General features: G+C 41.5%; 1 protein-coding gene and 1 long non-coding RNA gene across 5 annotated transcripts; one reads left to right on the forward strand and one right to left on the reverse strand.

The window, feature by feature from the left end:
* The first annotated feature begins 101 nt into the window (after positions 1-101).
* Positions 102-18395, forward strand: LOC147599378 (uncharacterized). Of its 4 annotated transcripts, XR_015259678.1 has the most exons (5): positions 102-653; positions 9799-9871; positions 10713-10866; positions 11553-11666; positions 15592-18395. It is a non-coding gene; the product is annotated as an uncharacterized LOC147599378 (long non-coding RNA). The 4 variants fall into 4 exon arrangements; XR_015259675.1 differs by lacking the exon at positions 102-653 and having other exon boundaries at positions 9603-9871; XR_015259677.1 differs by lacking the exons at positions 102-653; positions 15592-18395 and adding an exon at positions 14764-14901 and having other exon boundaries at positions 9603-9871.
* On the reverse strand, positions 6347-23105 carry COMMD5 (COMM domain containing 5). The gene is made up of 7 exons (XM_086756209.1): positions 22941-23105; positions 19555-19715; positions 18402-18430; positions 14862-14912; positions 10738-10833; positions 8851-8926; positions 6347-6927 (listed from the first exon to the last, which is right to left on the reverse strand). The coding sequence occupies exons 1-7, from the start codon at positions 23089-23091 to the stop codon at positions 6826-6828; spliced, it is 666 nt and encodes a 221-aa protein (XP_086612335.1). The 5' UTR covers positions 23092-23105; the 3' UTR covers positions 6347-6825.
* Between the last annotated feature and the right edge of the window lie 106 nt (positions 23106-23211).

Raw genomic sequence — 23211 nt, forward strand, 5'->3', positions numbered from 1 at the left:
GGGCGGGCACGTGACGGCGGGCGGCGGCGCTCATTGGGCAGCGCCCGCAGGTTGTTACAAAACCAGGCGGTTTTGTAACGCGCCCACGAGCGGCCCCCGGCCCGCTCAGGGGGGCCTGCCCGCTGTCTCGGCCCCACCGCCCGGACCCCCTGGCCGAGGTCCGGCAAGAGCGGGGAGAAAGCCGGCGCTGCCCCCGTGGCGGGCTCGGGGAGGGGGTACCCGGGCAGCCGCGGACAGGCCGCGCCGGTGTGAGAGTCCCGCTTCGGCCGGCCTGAGGCACGGCCGGAATGAGCCGGCGCTCGCCCCGACGGCCCGGCCCGGGCTGCCCTCCACGGCTGCCCGGGCTGGCCAGAGCCGTGCACCGGGTGAAGGCGCCCAACGGGGAACCGGTTCCCGCCAGGCAGCCCGGGCGCACCGTGCCTTGAGGCGTGTCTGACCCGCCGCTCCACCGGGACGGCGCGGGGAAACGGAGTTCACTCCTCGGTCTGGCGTGTGGGTACCCACGGAAATACGAAAGCAGCAGCAGTTCGAGGCGATTTTGAAAAATCAGAATGCCATTTTCTACTAGAACTGGGATTTTAAAGGCTGTCGTTAGACAGTTACTCGCTCTCTGTAAGCGAATCTACGTCGCAGTGAAGCTGTTTTACTGTCAGGTAATCGCGCTTTTAGGACACGCAAGCAGAACATGAGAAGGAAAATATCACTTTTATTTGGTTATGCGGCGTGGCGTACCGCACAGGTGTACCTGTCCATGCCAGGCTCTAGATAAAACAGCGCGTGCCTTATGCTTGGCTTGTTCAGGACCGGCTGTGTTGACTGCTTCTGTCTACACATTCCCACCAATTTTCATTATATGAATGGGTTGCACTGGTTGTGTAACTGTTTGTGCTAAATGTACCCTAGGGAGAAAATGACCTGTGCTATCGCAGAATAGAAGCAGTTGTTTTAAGAGAAGTTGTCTGATTTTTTGTTTGCAGTTTTATGCAGATCTATGGTTACGGTTTCTAGAAATGCCCGTGATATATCCACACACATTTTAAAATACTCCAAAAATATAGGGCACTTTCCACACTGTCTTAAAATCTGCTGCAGAATTTGAAATGTTGAAGGATGTCTTATTACTGATGCTATTGGCTTCCTCACAAAGCTTGAGAGAGGGGATGAAGGAATTAATTTCCCATGTCTTACTGACAGAAGTGTCTGGACTGCCCAGCTTAGACTGCACAAGCTAAGCAGGTACCAAGGGACAAGCCCTGCCTATGGGGTTAGAATGGACAGGACAAAAGGTGGAAGAAAGGAGAGGTAATGTGACTTCTGTAAGACCTTGTTCGAGAGAGGATACTTGAGAAAGTTCATATTAACTTAGATTTGAAGTGAAAAACTAATTTAAAGCCACTTAAATTCTGGATTTTAACTCTTAACAATGTACACTTTAATAATAAGGGCTGATTTTGTGATGTTTATGCAATCCTTAAGATTATACAGAAGTCCATACATACCTGGAAACAGAAGCCAGCCATCAGACTCTTCAATTGTATTTGATTCTATGATGCTAAGACATTTTGCACCTGACAAAAATTTGGCCCCTGCCTCTGGGGCTCTTGAAATTTAAAAAAAAAAAAAAGCTCAATATCTGACTATTGTTCCGAGGCAAGTCCTTTAATTAGAAAAAGAAAAAGGTTAATTGCATAACCGCTACTTTCAGTAAATCTTTCTGCCTTCATTTAAGTCAGACAATAATCCAAAGTATAGCTCAGCCTGCCATCAAATAGTTCAAAGAAAGGTAGAACAACCAAAGCTCTTAAAATTTCAGTTAAGCAATGCTTCAGAGCAGTTACAAAGAATTAGCATTTGTGCACAGCAGTATGGGGTTTTCCAACCAGACTCGAGCTTGCTAACATAGACTTCTTGATTTCCAAACTTCCACGCAAGAAAAACTCATACTATAAAAGAACAAAGCCCTTAACAAAAAAAAAAAAAAAAAAAAAAAAAGAAAATGCTTATTGTAGCCTTGAGGTCGACAGTTGTCTCTGTTGCAAAACTATAGTCTCGGCAACCCCTCAGTGTGTTATTTTATAACCATTGTCCTGAAAACCACTATGAGTCAAAGCCTATTCAAGCGAGGGAAAGTGACATAACCGCTGGTTACCAGCAGCAATGCAATGACAATCTCTCTATCAGGGATACGCCACCAGTATTTACATAGTTACATAGCAGAGACTGAAAGAGATAAGTCATGGTATAAAGGGAGGGTTTCTAGCAGCCCATGAATTCAAGATAGAGAATGGAAGTAGATTATAATAGAAAATGTAATCGGCATTTGTGCTCTGAAAGGAACTTCCACAGCTTCTGTTTACAATGTATGAAAGCATCTGCAGGGCTAGCTGACAGTCTGATCGCTCAGGACTGGTGTGAGTCTCGAAAAAGCACTGAAATGTACTTCTGGGAATTCTCCTACACCAGCAGGGACGTGGCTGAAATGTTTCAAGAGAAAAGGGCAGCAGTACTTATGAACTACTCCTATGGTAGGAGCTGTACGCTTATGAGGGTTCAGAACACAGACCTTTATCCAAAGACAGGAAACAGCTAAGACCTTATCGTGGCTGGCCTATGGGCAACAACTCTGTGACTGCTCAAGGGAGAAACCAGCTGGCTCTGCCTCTGCTAGTTCCTGGTATGCGTGGTGTTTGGTAAATGTTAGTACTTTGTGGGGAGTGACAGGTACAGAGGGAGCCGTTCAGTCGCTAATGACAAAATATTTTACAGCCAGGATACTAATTTACCGTTCACTAGAAGTCAAACAACTACAAAATATTTGATTCTGACATCAGGCTCGGCTCTGCGAAGACTGTTTTAGTAAAAACAGCTGTGTAAATTGAATGTACGTGCTCGATCTAGATATGCTGGGGTATTTTTATATAACACATCCTGAAAGCATGGAGTTTTCATACATTCATACATATATTCATGGATTTGGAGCAATAGCAGGTCATGAGATGTACTTGATTAGAAAGCAAAAAAAGAAAAAGCAAAAAAAAAGGCAACCTCTTGCCTACCTGCGTTGTTCTTGAGATCAAGAACGGATTTATCCTTCGCTTAAACAGAATAAGTTAAAGCTAGGAGGTGACTCACTCTGCAAAAGCACGTCTCCCTTGTACGATTTTTCTACAAAGGGAGGTTTAATTTCTTCCTTGTAATGACAATGAGCACAATGCTGATCTTCCAGCAGTTAATGGCTGGCGTAAGAGGCAGTATGAGAGCATGACTACACTCTGCAGCCTTCTTCTGGAGCTATAATCAGCATCACACTTTGAGACCACAAAAACAACCAACAAACCTTTCCCCTCTCAAACACAACTAACCCAAGTGTGAAATTCCGACCTACTAGTCATGCCGACAAAGCTCCGTCTCTACTGGAAGCAGGGACATGAAAAGTCACATAACAAATACAGCCACAGATGGCTTTTTATTGTCAGCTGCTCTGCACACACTGTCATAGTCAATAGGCAAGGACAGATTTGGACCGATGGCCCATGGAGTTGAACCAATTAAAAAAAAATAAAAAGGGAGATCTGACCATTATGTCAATAAGCTGCGCTAACTTACGGTTGGAAAACAGGAAATGAAGAACTCTGAGTTCTTCTGTGTGATTTTGCCACTGAATCTCTGAAGGACTTCTGGCAACTATCTTTAACTCTCCTTTTGCATTCTGCCTACTGCGACTACTGCATGCACTGGGCATCTCTGCTGTTATACAAACATGATTCATATTGAAAAACAATCAAGTTCTAGTTTTGACACATGAATCTTGAAAGAAAAGGCATAATGTCCCATATACTATAAAGGAAATTAAAGAAAAGGTGTAATGGAGAAGTTTATGTTCATATGCTGTGTTTTAAAAATTGGTAGAATTAAGATATTATCCAGTTTAAATAAACGCATGGCACCATATAATAGAGAAAGCAACTGGATCACTGAGGTTTGTTTTTCAGGGAAAACTACCAATAGAACCTGTGAGAGGTCCTTGTTAACTATCGGTCCGTGAACAGTGTGTGATAAGGAAAAAAAACAGTGCCCTTGCCACGCAAACCTCCTACCTTCCTCATTGAGGACTGACTAGTGATCAGCTTGACAAGACCTCAGGACCGACAAAGCGAGCATCCCATTCACAGCATGTCCTTGAAGCGTAACCAGACCTCGAGTGAGCTGCGTAAAATAATTTCTGTTCAGACATACCCAAATTCTTAGAAGGTTACTTTTGTTTTGTATTGGAATGAAAGGGCTACAGTCAGAAACTCAGTGGAGTTCAAATTCCAGAGTATTTTAATTCTGAAGTAAGAAGATATTTCAGTGTTGAACAAATATTTAACACATAATTCATTATGAAATTCTAAGAAACCTAACAATAATTTGAAGGCTTATATTTTATTAAAACTGAGGAACTATCCACTAGCCACTCCCACTAGCCATTTTGGTGACAACTGCTGTTTTACTGGAAAGCTAATCTGTCAGAAGGAAAGCCCAAATTAACTCTTCTTTTAAGTACAGAAGAACGACAATTCCCTCAGTGTGCATGGTAAACCTCCCATTACAGTAAACTCCTGTTCCGTGTGTGGCAAGACAAACTTGAGGCTGAGAGGTCCATCACCCCTTGCTGAGAACATGAGGAAAACAGTCAGGAAGCTTTTCCATTTCTGGGGAACATGGGCCACCACTGTTATAGGAGAACAACTACATGAATATATTCTGTCTAGAAGGTAAAGGTACTTATGGATTCTTCTGCTCTGACCAGTAAAAAAATACTTCACAAATGTCTTGAGCCATAGGTCATTTTACACCCATGCAGTGTTCCATTTGTCTGAAAAGACTTCACTTATGGTCTCAGTGAGATACTTTCCAGTTTGAAACCACGTAAACCTAAACGTTCAGAAGAGAAACATTATAACAAAGAACATAAGAACGTATGTTTTGTTTCACAGCTTGTGATAATCTAATTCCAGAAAGAAGATGAACAAGTTTCACAAAGTAAAACCAAAACGAAAACATCACATTAATGCAACCTACAGTCCAGTTGAAGTGATGGGACCTAGTTCCTCTTTATATGCTTTGGTGTGACCTGAACACAGTAGTTAAACTGCAGTACGGATCAAACCTGGAAGTTCTTGATGAGGAGCCTACAAAGCAAATGTAGCACGCAGCTTTTGAACAGTCTGAAATCATGGCTGATAGGTTTATTTGAAACTACAGGACACATTCTTGCACAGAATGCAAGACCACAGCTGGACCACAGCTATTTAGCTGTCTTTAGATTGGTATGGACTGCTGTCAAATAAGTCTCCTCTTAAAAACTATGGCAGTGAAGTCTTTTTATGCCTGTTGCGATTCTTAAAATCCAAGAGCCAAGTCATCCTTTCCTACATAAACATCTGTGGGAGTGTAAAAGGCCTCCCGAATCCACGATTTTGATTTCAATAGTTTTCTGCGGGGAGTGAGTAAGATACAGGCAAGTTTTGTAATCACAAAAAATAAAAGAGAAGTATGGGTGATACTACTGAAATAGCAACCCTGAAAGCAGCTAGAATAAGCCAATGCTTAACAACGGTAGTGGCAGGTGCTTTCTAAACTACCTTTGGTAGCCAGACAAATCCCATAGTTCCGGGGCCCACAGCCTGCGCTGTATTTGGGCTGTTGCTCACAGCCTCCATATCTTTGCTGCTGGGGGAAAACTTGTTCAGGCAATGACTGAGGAATGCGTCCCTTCTTGGAAAAAACCTTAGGGACATACTTGTGGTGCCATGGCATTTAAATGAGACTTAAAACATATGCTTCAAGTTAAGAGAGTTCTTCCAAGGTTTACTCCAGGGGCAAAGAAGTAACTTAGAATAGAGTATTTCAGTTGGAAGCGATCGGTCAAGTCCAACTGCCTGACCAATTAAGAAAACTTCAGCCTATGCTTAACTGTTTTCTTGACCTGGGGGCTTGGATATCCTCATACTTGTGACTTCCTGGGGTCTGACTGGCACTACTATATAGCTGCAGCAGTCTACAAGGTTACTGCCTGCTGCCGTTCGCTGTCATCGCAGTGCCGGAGGTTTCTGCCCAGCATCGAACATATAGGAAATATATAAAACAAGAGGCAGGCATTTCCAGTTAGACGTCTATGAGATTACCGCTCTTTAGCCCATTCTCAGCAATCAGATAAAGACTTAGATTGCACTTTTCCACTTCTGCAATTCCATGGAATAAGTTCTGGAAGCTCAGTCAATACTTTTTTCTTGATCCACAGACTTCCAGTTTTCTTCAAAATTAGCCTTTAAACATCTGTAGCTATACCACAGTCACTTAGTGAGAAGGCAGACAGCAAATTTACTTATGCAAAACTCAAGTTCATATTTGTCATACTCAAGCGCAGGAGTGGTTTTTTAATTTTATTTTTTATTTGAGATACTGCAGAGCTTTCTTATGATACACATTGATGGGGCTTCCGGTAGCAGGCTTTCAAAAATAATTAGTGATGAATCATAATCAGAGATAAATGACTCTTAAATCTATTAAGATAGTTGTTTAAAAAATGTTTTGATGAATCATGCAAAAATGCTCGCAAACAGCATTATACTTTTTCATAGATATATTTTTTGTTTTTCCTAAGTCTTATCAAAAGAGCTTGTGCTTTCAAAACCCGAATAAAAAAAATATTTACAGCAGACATCATAAATGCTACACTGCAGTTCAGATAGGCAAAGTTGTGATGGTCCCCTGCTTTACCATTCACAAAACACGCTGAGGGTTTCAGATCTGTTCTATAAACTCCCAATTTTCAAGTGTTCAGTCCTGGATCTTCAGTATGCTCCTTTTCTCCAAATCATTCATTTCCTTCAGTATAAGGGCAACATTGTATCTCAGTTCTTGAAACTTTGCAACTGGCACCTGAAACAGAATATCCGGGTTAGAAAACATGAAACATCTTAGGAACTTTGACTACAGCATGCCTATGGATAGGGAACATTCCACAGTGTTAGCCCAGTCTCTCATAAAGACCTTTTTTTTTCTAGGCTTAAGACAAAGGATTTGAGGTAACTTAAATTCAGTTAATTCAACTAAATCATCTGGGTGAAAAAGAAGAGGAGAGTGGGAAAAAAAACAGAAATAACAGTGACATAGTACATTTTCTGTGCTGACTGATGTGAGAAAGGAAGAACTCCAAAACGTAAACTGATGGCTGCTGTGGTGAAGTAAGAGAGTCATGGATTTGAAGGAAAGATAAAGACACTTGAAGGCCATGGAACCTACAGAATTCTCAAGCCACAAATTCCACATATTCTGCTTGTCCAAACTTGCAGGAGAAAGGAATTGAGCCTCAAAGCCAGAGACTTGGCAGTAACCTGAGGAGCAAACAGGACTGGCCACTGTCTATCCAGGGAAGGCAAAAGATTTTGATTAAATATGCAGAACATTTTCAGCTGTGCAGGAGACTAATGGACTTTAAGATTTAAAGCCTGAGAGGCCAAACAGATGGAAGTCTATTACTTGTTAAGACAGAGAACAACATCTCAGCACAGGTACAGTGCCAGGCTGCTCTGCAAAGAGCTGATTCTAAGAGAAGCACATTGTTTGCTGTCAGATATCTGCATTTCCGTGTGTACTGGACAGGCACACCAACACATCTCCACTGCAGAATAGCAAAGGGCCTTCCACAGACTTACAACAAAAAAAAAAACCTAAAACCAAACCAAAACAACAAGAAACAATGCCACCAAGACCAGGATTTGACATTATATACCAGGAAATAAAGCCCCAAATCTGAACAGTAAAGAACATATACTAGTTCTGATTCTCACAAGTGCAGCTTACCCTGTTGCAAAGGGTTAACCCAAAGTCCATGGCATCATTTAAGTTCTGCAGAAGACTGAAAACAGGGCGTATGGGATGCTTTGAGCTGGACTGTCCACAAAGGGGTGAATTTGATCTCCTGTGATGTGACAACCTCAACACTGCGCAATGTAGCACAGCATTTGTGCCTTCCTCAACAGCTGCCTCCTTGTGAGGCATTGTAACAGTAAAATCAGCCCACCTCTTTCAACCCACAGTGCTGTGGTGCTTTCTCCAGACTACTACTAACATATGGACTGCAGCCAAAATCTTTACAGAGTTCAACTGTAACAATGCCTGCTGTGCACTGAATTCCTGTATGCACCACCATGTTATTTATAGAACGAATAGCATTCCTTTTCAAAGGTTAAAAATATGGAAGAGTTTATGCCATCTTCTGGCAAGCCTTTACATACAGTGTCATAAATACCGCCCCTGACTAATTCTGAGGTAAAAAGCAAAGAGGTTTTTTACTTTCTTTCCAGTAGCAAGAATTGTACTGAAGAGAATAGAACTACTTCTGCCACAGAAGAGAATGTTACCATTCTCTACCAAATGTAGGAGGTTTAGAAGTGTATGATACACTGTTATATGTGTATGATACACATGTTATACAAACTATATAATTACCCACTAATTTTCCTGCCCTCAAGAGCCACCATTTGGTCTGAAGGTTACAGTTGATAACAAAATTGTAATTTTTAATCAAACCAGGTATTATGCAAGTGCTCTTCAGTAATTAATATTCTCCTAACAAATGAGGTTTCAGCAAAATGTGTGTAGCAACAAGGTATGAAATGATTTTGTTTGGCATTTCATTATGTATTGTATGCGGCTACACTGAACATGAAGGGTTCCAGCGCAAACCAACCAATGATAATGCACTGTTTACAAAAGCTTTCATATTTTAAATAGTAATTCAAATTTCTAAAAAGATCTTCAAGTGGTTTCTTTTTTATTTATTACGGCAATCAGACTTACTTCAAAGCGATGAGCTGTCCCATCTGAAAGCTTCATCATCATTAGAATGGATGGTTGAAGTGCACGGGCCAGTGAACTGAAATGATTTACATTATTAGTATTACAGCAATAGGCATCGGGAGTGCGATGAGTACAGCATTGCACGTTAACAATTTAAGATGTTCATGTAGGCTTGGCGTAGAACATGAGTAATTTCAATCATAGAGTCCTGTACCTGGCTGGCTGGCAATTCATGAACACAGGAGTCCTGTTCAATATACCTCAGTATTAGACTAAAAAGTTTTTTAATAGTTTAGTAACTGCAAGTTTAGGAGCATTTTTGTTTTAAATAATAATCAGTTTAGTGGAACTATGATAAGGGTAAGAGCTGACCAGTAATGCACGTTTTTTTTTTTTTATGCAGTTTACCACGTTGCATGAATCCTTTCCATCCCTTCATACTTTCAACTGCCACCTCATTTGGAGAATCAAGCTCTTCCAGTCTTCATCCTAAATTTGCGGGCTGTTATTTTATTTGATGACCCAAAGAGGGGAAATGAGTCATTCTTGTGCAGCTTCCATCAATGGATGTTGCCAAAGCCTGCTCAGGTACTGCCAGGCGTTACAGCCAGAGGCCATACCTCTTCGCAGAGGCTGTTACTGGATGATAAACAAGAACTCCCAGGGTGGGGAAGTTGACTGGAAAGGAAAATAAGAGGAAGGAAAATAGAAAACGATAAAGTATTGCTTCTGTCTTGTTTGGAAAACAAATCATAGGACTTGCCTGCAGCTTGCAAGCATTGTGCCTGAGGGTGTTTATCTGTACAGTTTGCTTTCTTATAGGTACAGATTTTTTCTGCATAGTGATACCTGTGTGGTGCTTACAGCACTGCTCATCCGAGAGTCACCTGATCTAGTAGCTTGTGGCCATTACAATTTTCACTTAGGAGCCTTTTTTCTTGATTTCAGGTAGACTATCCCCGATTACCCATGGGACTCTCCACTGTGGCAGCAATGAGACTGCACTCTCCCTCGGATGCAGGTATTCATGAATGCAATATGAAGTTACTCATGCTAACAATTTATGCTACTGACAAATACCAGACCACCTTCCAATTTCTTTCACCCTGGTTTGTCTTGGTTAGAACTAGACAAAGACCAGGAACAGTGCAGAAAACAGGTTTCTGTTTCCTTCTGGCTCTAGCCAAAGATCCACCCCCCAGCTGCCTCTGCTGTGGCAGATGGCAAGAAACTATTAACTGCAGGCACAGACAGGATGATCACAAAGACCTTTATTCCTGTTTTGTGAAAGAAACCAGGAGGCAGATCAATGACCAATTCCATGACTATGGCAGTGTAAAGGTGCTGTTCTGATGCCTCTCTTTGTAGAATCTACAGCAGACTGTCAGGTGTTGGAAAGTAGTTTTATTTAACATGTGCAACATACAAATGGTAGTCTACTCAAGAAGCTGAACAGATGATTTCCCTCCCCTGCTCCAGTGAAACTGAAAGCTTATCTGGCTGCTTGAGGCTCAATCCATCTAATTTATTCCATCATCTCCAAGGACCTTTGGAGTTGTATCAGCTCCATTAAATTTTAAAATATTGAAAGAGAGGCTCAAACTTTGAAATGTTTCTAGTACGGAGGTTTTAGAGATCAAAACAAATAAGGAGTCTAAAAAGTATCATTAGTAGAAGTTGAAGGCAGCAGCCTGTTGGCAGGTCCACGTTAACAGCAGTAACTGGTATATAAACTGACTTCTAAACTGTTCTTACCATTTAATGCTACATGCCAATACCTGACAGCAAGATACATTTTAACACCATTAACATTTTTAAGCAGCACAAGAAGCCAGTTTAACCTTGGGCAAATTAATTTCTAGGGTCATGTGGAATTATTTTTCATACCTTGTGGATATAGCTACATCCACTCTCCACTTGAAGTCCTGGATGGTTGGCAGCCTACTGCGTTGTATCAGAGCTGTGCCTTGGGAAGCAGGACGCCTACAGAGTAAATCACAAATGGGAGACTGAAATGTAAATTCCTAACAGAAACAACAATCAAAAGAGAAAATAAGATTCCTCAGAACAAACCTGTCCAGAACTTTTTTATCTTCTATGTTTATCCTCATTTAGAGAGGTGTCTGAATGAGTAGAAGTTTTATGTATTTAACACTGCTGTGCTCAGATTACATACTTTTCCTACACTTAACTATGGTCCCTGTTAAAAAAAAAAAAAAAAAAAAGAGACCAAGTGACTCTGTGTAATTCCAGTAAACTGATGTCACTACAAAGTTTAGTAAGAGTAATTGTGGTGGCTGCCATATCTATTATTTCAATTATATGCAGCTGTGAGGCACAGAAAGGGATCTGCAAATAGATATTTACCTTTGCAGATCCAACAGGAGCAAGCAAGCAGGAATGAGACAGATGACTTGAGCAAAAAAGTTGGAATAAGGTCATTGTGCTCCTTCAGTGGAGAGCATCTAGTATTAGCTAGCAGCAATGTTTTAAAATATAATAATATTAGAGTGTACTTTGAAGCATATTTAAAAAAAGAAAAAATCACACAGTGGTTCTTGCTAATCGAATATAATTTACAAACTCTAAGTTTCTTACATAATGTTCACTGCCAACCCCAGCACAACATTCAAGATTTTTGTATAATCTAACACGTAAGAAGCTAAGGATTTCATTTATTACTCTTATTACTCATATTGCAGGGAGAACCAGGCTGATCACGTCTCCATTTATTGCTGTGAGGAAATACAGCTGACAGCGATTAAACTTCAGATGGTTGACAGTCTTTAAAATTTTAACAGCATCTTAAGCTCTGGGTAAGTAAACAAGCCAAATCTAATACAAAGACACAACAACCACCCATTTTTAGACAGATATGCAGAAATATCTTCAGAATGAGGTCACTCAGCTGGTCTATTCAGGAGCTAGTCTGGACTTCACGTTACCTTTTTTTTTTTTTTTTTTTTGCCAAGCATCCCATGTCTCTGAAAGTTATTGACAGTACATTCCAAAGCTACTCCGTACCCCCAGCTAAGGGCAGGATAAGAAACACTACACCCTTTATCCATGCTGCTAGACATAATCTAATTACAGACTTTACATCAGAAAGGAATCCTCTCTGAACAAATCAAGGACTGTAGGAATGATAGTTTAATATCCCTACTCAGATTCTTGTGTGCAAGTTAGCAGGTGCCTTTAGAAACTGCCCTGGAAGATTGATGATTGGTAAGGTACACAGGACTGACAGGCTGAGATCCTCCAACACTCTTGCATTTAGCAAAGGCAATATAAGAAGGAATGTATCCTTTTTGGGGGGTGATTGGGTGGTGTCAGAAGTGACACACATTCCTAATAGTATGGTAAAGGAACAAGCAGAAAAAATAGATCAGCTGGTTCTTACTCACTGTCAACTACTGGATAGGAAGTAGGTCATCACAGCTGGGTGCAACCATGAGGAGCTGGAGTCTAGAATGGTCATTAGCAGGATTAAACAGTAAGAACAGGCCTTTCCCTCCGTCCTGAGCTGGTGCCAGAGTGTTGCTTAATTTGGGAAATGCCTAAAAATAGCTACACTGCTACATGCTTCCTTAAGACACGCTAACTCCCATGAATGGAAGATAGTCCATTCAGTGCAGCAGCAGCACTTTGTGGGAAGAAAGGGTAGAGAAAACAGGAAGATGTTCTAGTTAGCGGTGGTGGGAAAGGTCAGCAATCCCCAAAGAGAGGTGAAGCTTCTGAATATTGTTAAGCTGTGGCATTTCTGTGGCCAAACCATGAAGCTTTAGTTCTGGTCAGGACTGCATTTCAGTACCATTCCCTCAGAAAGAGTCATGGCTTTTATAGCTTAGCTTAAGCTTCTGTCAGCACCTTCCCAGCTTGGACAAGATCACAACTGGAACTGCAAGAATCCTGTAAGGATAATAGAATGCACATAGTGCCCAACGTACATACAGAAATTACACAGGCCATTAATCAAGCCAATGATTTCTAAGAGGAATAGCAAAATGGAGCAGAAAAAGACTCAATGGATCTTACATGCAAAACTTATAGACTGTAATTAAATTTTGTAAACACTCTGTGCCAACAGCTGCAATATACTGTCAGCACATAGTGCAGAAGTTAGAACAAGTAAAGCACCACGGATCAGCTAGAGACCATCCAAATTATACATGGAAAGGATGATACCTGGGGACAAGAACATCATCTGCCAAAGGATGCAACAGAAGAGCACTCAAAAATGAAAGATGAGAGAATTTGGAGCAGCAGCTGACCTAACAATATAAAAACTAAAGACAAATTCTGGATGGTTCCCTATGCACGTAACAAGATATGCCTAGCAAGCTACTAAACGACGAATGAATAAATTGGTATGTGTGAAATGCTGACAAATGGCACACAGAACACACCCTCCTGGTAGAAACTAAAGGTACAATATTTTTTTAAAAATGCAGTACATTTATTATAGCCATTTAGAGAGGGGGACTGAACGACGACAGTTATCCTTTCACTGAAAAAAAAGATTTAATTTCACACAGTTATTTGATGGTATCAGTGTGGCAAGTTTTTCTTTCCTTTCTGTCTGCGTAGCTTGATGGAACCATGGGGACTCAGAAATACAAATGTCAAATTTCCAGTACTTCAGAGCTGTTGTTAAGTGAACAAACTTGCAAAAACAGGATAAGATGCCAGGAAAAGTATTAAAAATGGATTTTTCTCGGTTATCTAGCTCATACTGAATTTTTGATCAGATGCTAATACTTCTCTTACCATCACAATCATATATATTTACAACCCAATAAGCATATATACTATTCAGTGTTACATTTAAGATTATAAAAGCAGATCTGTCTAGAAATCAAATCTGAGGTGCTCTTCTGTAGTCTCAAACACAGAGCAAGATTACACTGGATAATCACAGCTTTCAAAATGAGAAAAAGCTAAATTTTCCAGCATCGTGATTTCACAGTAGAAAACAGACAATCATGCATGCTTCAAATGACATCTAAATTTGTCTTCCTTCTCCACTGCAAACAATATTTTCACTTTGCAACCATGAATTTTGCATTCTTAACACCTATAATTCAAACAGAAGAGCAAAGAAAAGATGAGAAGGCTGAATTTATTTTTACTCTAAGAACCTTTAGGTTTAAGCCAAGATCTTAACTGAGGAAATGAAAAATATTTTTAACTTTGGTAGCAGCATTCAGACCCTTGTGAGGGTAACTGAAATACCACCACTATGGTTATCAGGATTCCATGCAGAATATCTGGAGCAGTGTTGGGTTAGCGATGCTATGTGCTGAGTGACCTCAAGTTTCAAGGAGGAAATTTTTGCACATGCAAAAAGTTCAAGCAATTCCTAGATGTAAAATAAGCTAAATATGGTTGAGCAGAGAACCAGACAGAAAAAAAGGAATCCCTAGCATGGACAAAAGGGATAGGCTGTTCAAAAAGTACTTGATTTAGTACTTGCTTTGGAGCTACTGAGGTATACTGCTTAGAAAATGAACTACAGCTAGCAGAGCACTTGATAGCTCATACATGTCACCAAGTCACCCAGTGTGAATTCCCAATTCAGCTGTACAGTAAGACTTGACTAAATGCTATCTGAGAAAGCTTCCACAAACCACAGCAAGTAGAAAGCATATGTAGCTTGCCTCTCAACAAAGCAAGTCTTTCACTTTTGCTCTAACTTGCAATGATCACGATGATAAAAATGCTTAATTCTGCAATGCATTGTTCATCTGTAGGTACTGACGCACCTTACAGAGGCTATAGAACATTGTGGGTGATGATCACAGAAAAATTGAAAATTGGCATGAAAGCTACTTACTGCATATATAGCCATACATGATGGACATCACGTTATGTTGAATCAAAATAATGGGACAAATCTTTTTCTCATTTATTTAGAGAATTTTGCTGTTCCTTCAATAGGCCTGGGATTTTTTTCAGCAGAGCTCTGTGCAGCCTTGCCGCTTGCACAATGCATGATACATGAAGATACTAACCTGTTACCAAAGACTACACTGGAAAAGTCCACGATGAAATCTTCTGGTATCCTTAAAGAGAAGAGAAATACGAAATAGATAAGTGTTTTGTAACCACAAATATACGGCCTTAGCTAAAAAAAAAAAAAAGTAAAAAAATCTATTATAGGACACAAAAAAACGTGTCAACATTTTCCATCTTCCGTTGCTTAAAACTGCCATCAGCTCTTACGTAAGCACTTCAGTATTGATTCAGTCTAGGCTCTTAAAAGGACAGCCTATGTTTTTATATCAAGAACTCTAAAAACTCTATTACAACTTCCTGTCCTACCTAGTATGGCAACAGCGAGTTTCAAAATAATTCAGTATTTGCTTAACTTCTCTTAGGAAAGTCAAGAAAAGTTTTATTGGTGGCTCTGGCAAGCGCAGAAGGCAGGCCAGCGATGCATGCTTTCAAAAATCCCAAGGATACACATTACATTCCACTTTCACCTGAAGTGTAACGAAAAGAAGACAGAATGGGTTGCTCCTTCAAAAGTGAAAACAGAGGCCCTTGTAGCTAAGATTACTTAGAAAAGGAGCATATCTAACCCGGGGAGAACAAGCATAAATTTGATGGAGACTATGAGAACTGTTCAAATAGACTAACTCACACTCCATCCACCTTGTGCCTCTGCACCACTTTACCATTCCTCTGACACTGTTGTTGCTTTACAAACAAGCTGCTTTGATTTTCAGTTCAATATTTCAGGCTGTGAATTGCAAAGACTGCAGAGCAAACACTCTCCATTCGGCTGCCTTTGCCACAGGGACAGCAACCTCCTACAGAGAGGTAGGTTGGACAAGTGGAAGAAGTAACGACTTCTGCTGCCACAGTTAAATCCCAGCACTCAACATGAATCAGCGCCCAGAGATATTACTCACCAGTGCCTTGAGATACACAGCGGTGTATCAAAGAAAAATCAAAGCAAACAAGGAAGTTACCTGTCCTAAAGGGCTTACAGTGTCTAACGATGGGAGAAAAAACAACTCATCAACTCACACGGTGGGAAGATGAAACAGCAGTTATGAGAGCTTGAATTCTTAATGGAAGAATTGGGATTAAAACACATTTTAAAATGGTGCTTGGATAAAACTGAATTAATATTAGCAAGGTAGTTATCTGAGGCGAACTGGGAAGTGAGGAGGAGGGACTAGACCGTGATTTTTCACTGCATGTGTCTTTCAGAAGAGACAAGACTCTATTTCTGCAAACATACTTTCCGTGCAAGTGTATCACTTAACCCATCCTGCTGATGACCGAATATCCTTTGTATGCAGTGGAATAGCTGGGGACAGGGTGTTGTAATATGATTATTATGATACCTATCACAATACTTGCTTGACTGTAAGAGCAAATGTTACTAAAACAGAAGCATTAATGCTACCTTTGAGCTTGCATTACTTTTTGCTGTGCAGTTAATGATTTTGCTGCAAATTCTGTTCCTGGCTCAAGCAGCCAGACACACACTAAGCAGATCAGACAGAGAACATGGCACAGCTCAGCCCTGAGCTACAGATGGCAATCAGTTTTCAAAGGAACATTCTAAAGAAGGATTCAAAGGGCAAGGAAGAAGGTGTGAGAATGCCTTAATCCCCTGTTATTCACCTGAGCCATAAAGTCATTAAATAACCTGAGAGGGGAGGGAAAAAACAGCACCCACAATTTAGACTGAATTTATTCTCACTGGCTCAGCCAGCCAGGCTAAGAAATAGGGGATATAGAGTGGAAACCCTGTGAAACATTGATCTAATTAATCAGAAGTGGGCATCTCTCCCAGCCTCTCTCTCCACCAAAACTAGAAGCCAAGACCAGCTGTATCGCTAGGAAATTGAGAATTACAAGACTTTATATGGGTGACAGTAGTCCAATCTTCAGCTTCACTGAAGGAAACAACATAGAATGCAGGAGAAAAAAAGGTAACCTAGCTCAGAGCTCAAACCTTTTGAAAGAAGACACAACAAAAAAAGAGAAATAAGGCATTTTTCTGCCTTAAAATGCAAAATATCTGCCCAAACACTGCATGCTAATAATGCCAAGGCACTGCTGTTCAACCAGTTACATGTGTTCTTCACGCACATGATCACAGGATGACCCACAGAAGTCACTGCAGAAGGATAAGTGTCTGAATGTAATTAGTAGATGCCTTAAAAATGAGCAGGTATTTCACCTCCAAACCCGAGTGCATTGGGAAACATAGGAAATGACATTTCCCATAGGAATTGGAGATGCTAAAGGTGCTACTAAATTTCTAGATACAGCCAGTGTTCACAGCCAGTGGCTTCTGGCTCCCCTGTATACCAACTTTCTCCACTGCTCAACAGAGGAATATTCACCCACCCCCAGAGGACTTTGCATAGAGCTTTTAGCGTTCTTCATCATTCCTTAATCACACTGAACACATTCTGCGTGCACCTCAAAAAACACCAACTCCCACTGGGTCAAAAGCAATTCATCCATTTCTTACTGACCTACTTTAACCTGGGTGTGAACTCCATGAGGTGGCAGAGGAAGCAGCTTGCATCATAGCTTACAAGACAAAAGGCAGGCCGAACTCCAGCACTAAGCTGCAGACAAAATTGTATCAACTAGCAAGGCACCTTTCATCGTGGCCCCAATTACACCTTTCACTGATTACACCCTGATTACATGTCTAAATCTGCAGCTTTAATTTGCCTGAAGTCATTCATAGAGTAAATTATGCTTATGACTCTGCAGAACAGAATCTGAGGAGGTAGCCAATGTGCAGGTTAATGGACAAATAAGGATGAGAAAACACAGAATTAGAAACATGGCTATCTATTTCTGCTAGGTAGCAATCAGAATGCCAAGAATTGTGGGAAATTAGCATTTTAAAATAACTGGGCCTTGGTGCAGAGGTTTCTCTATAGATGAAAATATCAAGTGCTGTTATTCTCTCATTGCAGCTGAATATGGAAATAAGGGAAAACCTATAAAGATTTTTAACATCTGATGTCTTGCTTTTAGGATATGAACTTGTATTCAGAGATACTCTGAGCAGACTGATACAGATTTTGACTAAGCCTGTAACAAACGTTATGCTTTCTTAGGTAATGCGCAGGAGAGATCGTAGCTGAACAAGGTGGTAGGATTTAATGAGCGTTATATCATTGGCCTTTCAAAGAAGAAAAAAAATAGGGCAGTTTCTTAACTTCCGAAACGTTACCACCGTCTTACCAAACATGTGAAAAAATATTGCAGGGCAAGGTGGAGATGCCAGAGAGAAGGTCACTCACATTTGCATAACCTACATTACAGACTAAATTAGACCAATCTCCCCAGCATGTGAAATTTACTGCTCATGCTCAGTGCTAAATCAAGTCTTACACAATACCTGTCTTTTTTTTCCTCTGGCTTCACGTGACATTTGGCAACAAATGTATTATGTGTTATTTACAGGTAATTCTTATACCAACACTTTGTTGTGTAAAAAAGTTGATTTGGGGAAGTAGTTATATAAAAGTTATGAAAAACCAAACAGATTAAAAAACCAGGCATACCTGAGCTCCTTTAGGTCTTCCTTAAAAACCTAGAAAGACAAGGAAGGTGAAATCTTACAAGATGTAGTCTTGAAAAATAATTGCTTACCTAGTGAATTAATAGCGGTTACTTGTTTGGTATCTCTCCCAAAAATTTTAGTCTCTAGTGCCAGTAGTTTTCAAATTACAGGTTACATACTGAGAAGAATTTCCATAAGTGTTCAATCAAGTTGTGAGAAACTAATTTTAAAGACCTAAATCTCTTGAAAGCCTTTATTTTTTAAAACATCCCTGCCATTTATTTTCTGTAGCTATCCATAACTTATTGTTCTTTTAGAGTGACTATATGCCCTTATTCTCAAATGTTTTGCAATAACTTGTTTAAACTATGACAACAGAAAGGAAGTGGCAAAATATAAGTTCTGAATACTAAAAGCTTGCTTTCACTGTGTTTCCTGCGATATATGAGCTTTCCCAGTATGCCTGGGCAAATATGAAATCAGTATCTTAAACAAGAGAGGGGTGCCAGAAGCCCAGAAATGGTTCATTCACATAAAAATAAAATGAGAAAAGAAAAAAAATGTAAGGTAAGGTAACATGAAAAAGGAAAGAAAATAGCCATGAAGAAGGAATACGGGTTGGGATCATGGCAGATCTATACATATTCACATAGAACATCCATAGTATAAACAGAAATAGCGCTTTCTCCCAATTTCCGCTATATTGTTCTGGCCATAAGACCTTCCCTCCTCTATGGCAGAAGTGTGAACAAATATGAGAAATTGTAAATGTGGATAAAATGAGCAGTATGCATGAACACACAGCTAGGGTAAGAGAGAGTTGATGCCAATGAAGTAATATTTTGCAATGGTTTCTTTTGGGGTTTTAATTTAACAGTGAAAACAAACATGCACAGTAAACAAGGTGCTGAAGCAGAAAAAAGATACGGGAATCTCTTTCCCAAAGCTTAAAGACTATTCCAAAAAGCTCACTGTAAATCCACCCAGCATGTAAAACAATAAGCTTTCGATTTTTAACAGTTTCTTCCAATCACTTTAATTTGGAGCAACATTTTTACATGCAGCTCCCCACCTTGGCAAGTAGGGTTTAGGTGGTAACTCGCATCTGATGTGGGTTTTAACTTATCAGGACTCCAAGTACTCCCAGAACTTACTTCTTGTTTGAAAGTTGATAAGGGGAGTCTCAGTGCTTCCCGGAGAAGGGTATACATGCCAGAAATGAGGAAAGCAAGTTGCTCTTCTGAGAGATCAGTGCTTTCTGCAATCAGCTTGACAGATTCCTTGCAGTCTTTTCCTTCCAATGCATTAACAGTGACTGTGAATAAGAAAGCAAAGCAAGATCCCTTTAAAGAGGAAGACGTGAAGATTGTGAACATTAACATAAACAAGCCTATGATTTTACTTGACTTAATGTACTAACATTTTTCCTGATGTGAAACTGTCACTTCAGGTCTCTATAGATACATCTGACCATCCACCACCACAGGTCAGTCTCACAACGCTTTACCATGAGAACTTCAACCTTTTGCATTGTAAAATTGAAGATGTTTTCGCTGTTGAAATTTGTTCCAGTGAGATAATGCAAAAAAGATTTAAAAATTCACCGTTCATGAGTACAAATCCAAGTTGAGTTTCTATCAATCAGAAGTCTGCTTACAGCTTAATTACACTTCTGATATCTCGGGTAAGAGAGGATTGAGAGAGTAAACAATTCAACACTGTTCTCCAGCGTTTCATGTAATTAATTTATCTTGCCATGTTAGCAAACTAAGGATTAAATAAGCAAGGAGACAAAACTAAACCTTCAAGTCTAGTTTGCACAACTGCTGATAACAGAAACTGTAAAGGAAATTACTGGTAACCCATGTGGCAATATTCTACACTAGTAACTGGCATGGGTTTATTTCAATCTTCATCATTCAGTTATTCTTCTTTTTTCACATATGCAGTGGCTTATATAAATTTCTGTGGTCATGTCAGCCTCTGTCCTGCATTCTGATCAGTCTGGATGGACTGCTGGAGCCAGAGGAAGAAGCTCCACTGTGAATAATAAAAAAAAAATGACTACTGACATGATCCCATTGCAGGACTGGGGCATTAGATCAGTCATTTATAATGAGCCATACTTAATGCTGTGAATAAAACATAAAAGTTTAAAATGTCCACCAGTTGTTACTGAAAGCCAACACTAAGAGATTAGCTTAATACTAAGGCTGGGGGGAAAAAAAAAAGTTTTAATCAAACTGCAAGCCTTCCTTTTGGTATTAGGTGGGTCCTGCTGTCTACTATCTTCTAACTTTGAATGAATTCTCTTTGCTTTTCACTTTTTTAAATGCACACCAAATTCAGTGGCGAGTCCTGGATCATTCACGTGGCTGACTGAGTTTGTCTGGCACTATCTGCATGGCAGATTTCGCAAAGAGCAGCTAGGATGTGGCAGGTGCTAGTACCAAGCGTTCCACGCTGTCTGAAAAAAGCTCTGCTGTATGACAACAAAACTGACTTTGAGAAGAGTCTATTTACCGGGAAGGCCAAATACAGGTCAGCACTGAGGGCTGTCTACTAGATCATGCACAGAGCAGGAAACAGGCTGCTGTCTACTCACCTACTTAAATACAACTTCATCTGTCTCTTCAAAGAGCAACAGATTGCTTACAGTTTTTAACTAGACAACTTTAATGACAAAATCAGTCTTCTTTCTGCTGACCAACCCTAATAACTGGTTAAAAATCCATGTCTTCTTTTATAACAAGACCTTTTTACTCAGCATAGCTTATGAAACTCAGAAATATCAACTGTTTAAATATTTCAAACAGAAAATCTGGGGGAGAAAAATGAACAGTCGAAAAACATCCCAACAAAATCTCACTGCTGGGTCATTTGCTCCAAGTAGAAGATGCCTGCAGCCTCAAACTTACACTTGCAGTTTAGCAGAGCCTGCAGTTACCCTGGCTGGATAACCCTGAGACAACGGTATATGCAGTTTTTACATTGTGAACTGAACAGGCATGTGCAGCAGCACTTCATTTTTTGTATTAGTTACTATTTAGCAAAAGAGTAACAGCAACAACCTCAAAAAACTACCTTGGTGCTAGTGCCACAGCAATTTAGATATACTCTGTTGAAATCCACCATCTCTTCAAAGACTTCTAAACCTTCAAGGGAAAAAACCCGCTGTCCTGCAAGCTGTGAATCACAGACCAGCAAGAGCAGAAGACGACTGGAGATTTCTGCCGGCTCTGCGTAAGCTGGAGGCTGTCCCCCTCTGCTCTGGGGGACACGGGCACCTGGGTGAACTGCTGCGGTGGGGTTACTGCCCTGGCTTCTCATGTTTTGAAGGGCTGTTTGCCCCCCCTACAGCAGAAAGCATTTATTGCACACCTAAACGCAGGCGATCGTTCACACCGAAATTAAACCCGGATGGGGCTCACCAGACGGTCAAGCTTCCTAGCACCGACAGAACTTTTGGGTCTCTGTTGTCCCTGCACTAGACAGCAAATACGGTTCAACACCTGTATTTACTTTGGTCCCAAATGCCTCTGCCTACACGTAGCTTTATTACTTTCAATTATTGTAAGAAAACCCTGGATACATTGCTCCATTTCTGACACTGTGCAGCAACACTTTTAAAGACAAACCAGCTACCAGATGCTTTCAGTCACTGACTGAAGTCAGGAAGAAAAAGCCTGAAAGGAAGTCAGCTGGGAGAACGCGCAGATAAGGGTGGCAGCGCCCTGCTGTGCCGTGCAGCAGCTGGTCTCCTCTCAGCTGGCCACAAACAGCTGTGCTTTTGCTCCGCTAATCAACTCTTCCATTGTTCAGTCATCATTCTGTGTACGATAATTTACTCAGCCAAGTAACCAATTTTGGTGGCCAAAGGTGCCACCTGTCTTGCCTTACCACCTCACAGACAAAAAAAACCCAAACCAACAAACAACCCCGGCCCTCCCCCCCCCCCCCCAAAAAAAAACCAACCAAACCCCAGTCAGTTATTTTCAATCTTACAGCCCCAACTCCGGTACAACATCTGCACTTCGAGGTTCCTTCATTTGATGCCCCATCCCTGGAAACATTCCAGGCCAGGCTGGATGAGGCTCTGAGCAACCTGATCTGGTTGGAGATGTCCCTGCTCCTTGCAGGGGGGTTGGGCTGGATGGGCTTTGAAGGTCCCTTCCAACCCTAACCAGTCTGTGATTCTGTGATTCATTTCCCCCCACACGTTACAGAAATACCCACGGGGTCTCTGACTTTCGAATGCCCCACGCGATCCGGCAGCGACTCCAGCGCCGGCCCTGGGACCCAGGGACGAGAGGGGCGATTTCAGCCGCGCTCAGGGCGTTTGCCCCCCCCCCCCCCCGGTACCTCATCCTGACGGGTTTTACAGAATTTTAGAACGCAACCAAGAAAACCCCTCACTGGATTCAACCCTCAGCTTCCTGCCGGGAAACGCAACGGGCAGCGTCCCCGCAGAGGAGCGCAGACCCGCGGGGCATGTCTGGAGGGGAGCAGCGGGGCGGGGCAGGCCGCGCTCGGGCCCTACCTTTGAGGAGCCGCCGGAAGGTCTCCTTGCCCACGTCCTGCACGCCCCGCGCCATGGCCTCCACCTCGGCCGGCACCCGCGGCCCCAGGAAGCCGCTGCCTGCGCGACCGCCGCCGCTCTCGCCGTACCCGTAGGCCGCCCCCGCCGCCATGGCAGCGCGGCCCAGCCCCGCCTTCGCGCGTGGGGCAGAGGGCGGGGGCGTGTGCTGGGGGCGGGCACGCGTGGGCCGCCGTCCCTCCCTCCCTCCGCCGCGGCAGGGGGCGCTGTGCTG

This window comes from Chlamydotis macqueenii, chromosome 11 (assembly GCF_036417535.1).
Source record: "Chlamydotis macqueenii isolate bChlMac1 chromosome 11, bChlMac1.mat, whole genome shotgun sequence".
NCBI lineage: Eukaryota > Metazoa > Chordata > Aves > Otidiformes > Otididae > Chlamydotis > Chlamydotis macqueenii.